Source organism: Limulus polyphemus, unplaced genomic scaffold (genome assembly GCF_000517525.1).
Source record: "Limulus polyphemus unplaced genomic scaffold, Limulus_polyphemus-2.1.2 Scaffold6708, whole genome shotgun sequence".
Lineage (NCBI taxonomy): Eukaryota > Metazoa > Arthropoda > Merostomata > Xiphosura > Limulidae > Limulus > Limulus polyphemus.
The window spans coordinates 1,987-3,902 of record NW_013672318.1 but is presented as its reverse complement, the minus strand read 5'-3'; the positions used below and the strand labels follow the sequence as shown (position 1 = coordinate 3,902).

At 33.2% G+C, this 1,916-nt stretch overlaps 1 protein-coding gene across 1 annotated transcript in view; it reads left to right on the top strand.

Moving 5' to 3' along the window:
- The window catches only part of LOC106474000 (eukaryotic translation initiation factor 3 subunit F-like), a 13,824-nt gene that overhangs the window by 10,171 nt on the left and 1,737 nt on the right, over nucleotides 1–1,916 (top strand). Inside the window, exon 6 of the mRNA XM_013934687.2 lies at nucleotides 597–736. Within this exon, the coding sequence (XP_013790141.2) occupies nucleotides 597–736 (140 nt within the window). The remainder of the gene's footprint in view (nucleotides 1–596; nucleotides 737–1,916) is intronic.

Sequence of the window (1,916 nt, the reverse complement as noted above, 5' to 3'; positions counted from 1 at the left end):
GTGAAAACTGTAATTATACAATCATCATTTACTGAAGATGAGGGCTAGTGAAAACTGTAATTATACAAGACCTACAAATGATCATTTACTGAAGATGAGGGCTAGTGAAAACTGTAATTATACAATCATCATTTACTGAAGATGAGGGCTAGTGAAAACTGTAATTATACAAGACCTACAAATGATCATCATATACTGAAGATGGGGGCTAGTGAAAACTGTAATTATACAAGACCTACATACTGAAGATGAGGGCTAGTGAAAACTGTAATTATACAAGACCTACATACTGAAGATGAGGGCTAGTGAAAACTGTAATTATACAAGACCTACATACTGAAGATGAGGGCTAGTGAAAACTGTAATTATACAAGACCTACAAATGAATCAACAGTTAATAGCCGTGAAAAAGTAAAATTGTTAATTTTATTCTAACTCATCGAAACCTCTTGTTTTCTTACATACAGTTAACACTAAGCCATAGTGTAATGTTGTAGAATGAGATTGCCTATGTAATAATATTGTGATGTAAGAAGTTTATTTAAGTATGGTTTGTTGTTTTTCATAACTCAGCGTGTAAACTTTATGTATTCCACCAGTGAAAGTCTGCCAGGGTACAAAGTTTAACAAACAGAAGAGTGTTGAATGCAAACCTGACTTTGATCAGATAACTGGATCAACTCGGAACATCCAAGAACTTTTAGATATTGTCATTGGATATGTAGATGACGTCTTGGTAAGTCTACTGATTTAATTCAATTCTTTGCTGGGAAAGTAATACAGAGATGAGTAGCTGACAAATAGCTAGTTGTTATTCAGTTATAATTATGAACTCTCATACAACATAAAAATTGTTATGGTACTTGATCCCTAAGCCTCTTCTGGTCATTTGTTGCACATCTTTCAGTTGTATTCCTTAAATTGAAAACGGCATGTTGAGGCAGTGTTTAGTATTTTAATTTCACATTGGGAAATATCACTAGTATTAATTTAACTTGAGCTTATTAGTCTTATTTATGAAAGAGAAGTACCAATTGGAGTTCGTTGTATATATATATGTTTGTCGTACGTGTCTGTTTTCCTCGGTTACAAGCACGTTTACACAGAGTTTTTAAAACAAATAGAAATCTTTACTATTTGATACATGCACATGTGCGAAGGCCATATTCCATGACATTACACCCCTGAAGAAAACAGAAACGTTATTTATGAATCGAGTACCACAGTAATAGATCTATAATTCACTATGGTCATTCATGAAGCTAAATAAGAAGATGGCAGCCAAAGACAATAAAATCAAATTAAAAACGTTAGGGGAAATCTGAGATTATTGGATACAAAACCAACCAAGAAGGAGTGAGAACACGAGATCTTGTAGAAATGAAAGAAAATCAAAATTAGGACAAACTTTTCAAACATTGTAGTGTTGTGTTTTTTTTTATGGTTTTGATAAAATTAATAACTACTGATATAATACAGATATTTGCAAGGTTATAGAATAAATGTTTTCTTGCTATTTCTCTGTCATATTGCATCATTTTAAGCACCTATGTAATTCACAAATTAATTTGCACAAGTTGTTTTTCTCATAAAAAGCATGGTTACAAGTAAATAGACTCAATCCTTTTCAGAAAAAATGAAATTTTTCAGTCATATTCACATGAATTGATATATTTATAATTTAATTAATATCTAGTAGATCTTCCTTTCACTTCGTGGAGTTCGTTGATCCTTTGGGGCATAGTGAGAATCATCTCGTCAATTTTAGATTGTGCGATTTTTGTCCACTCTTGCTTCAAAACTTGGAGTAGATCGCTCTTCGCAGTTGGTTTTTTGGTTGTTTCTTGACTTGCCGGTCGAGTATGGCCCAGAGGTTTTCGATGAGGTTCATGTCGGGAGATTGGCTCGGCCAGGGC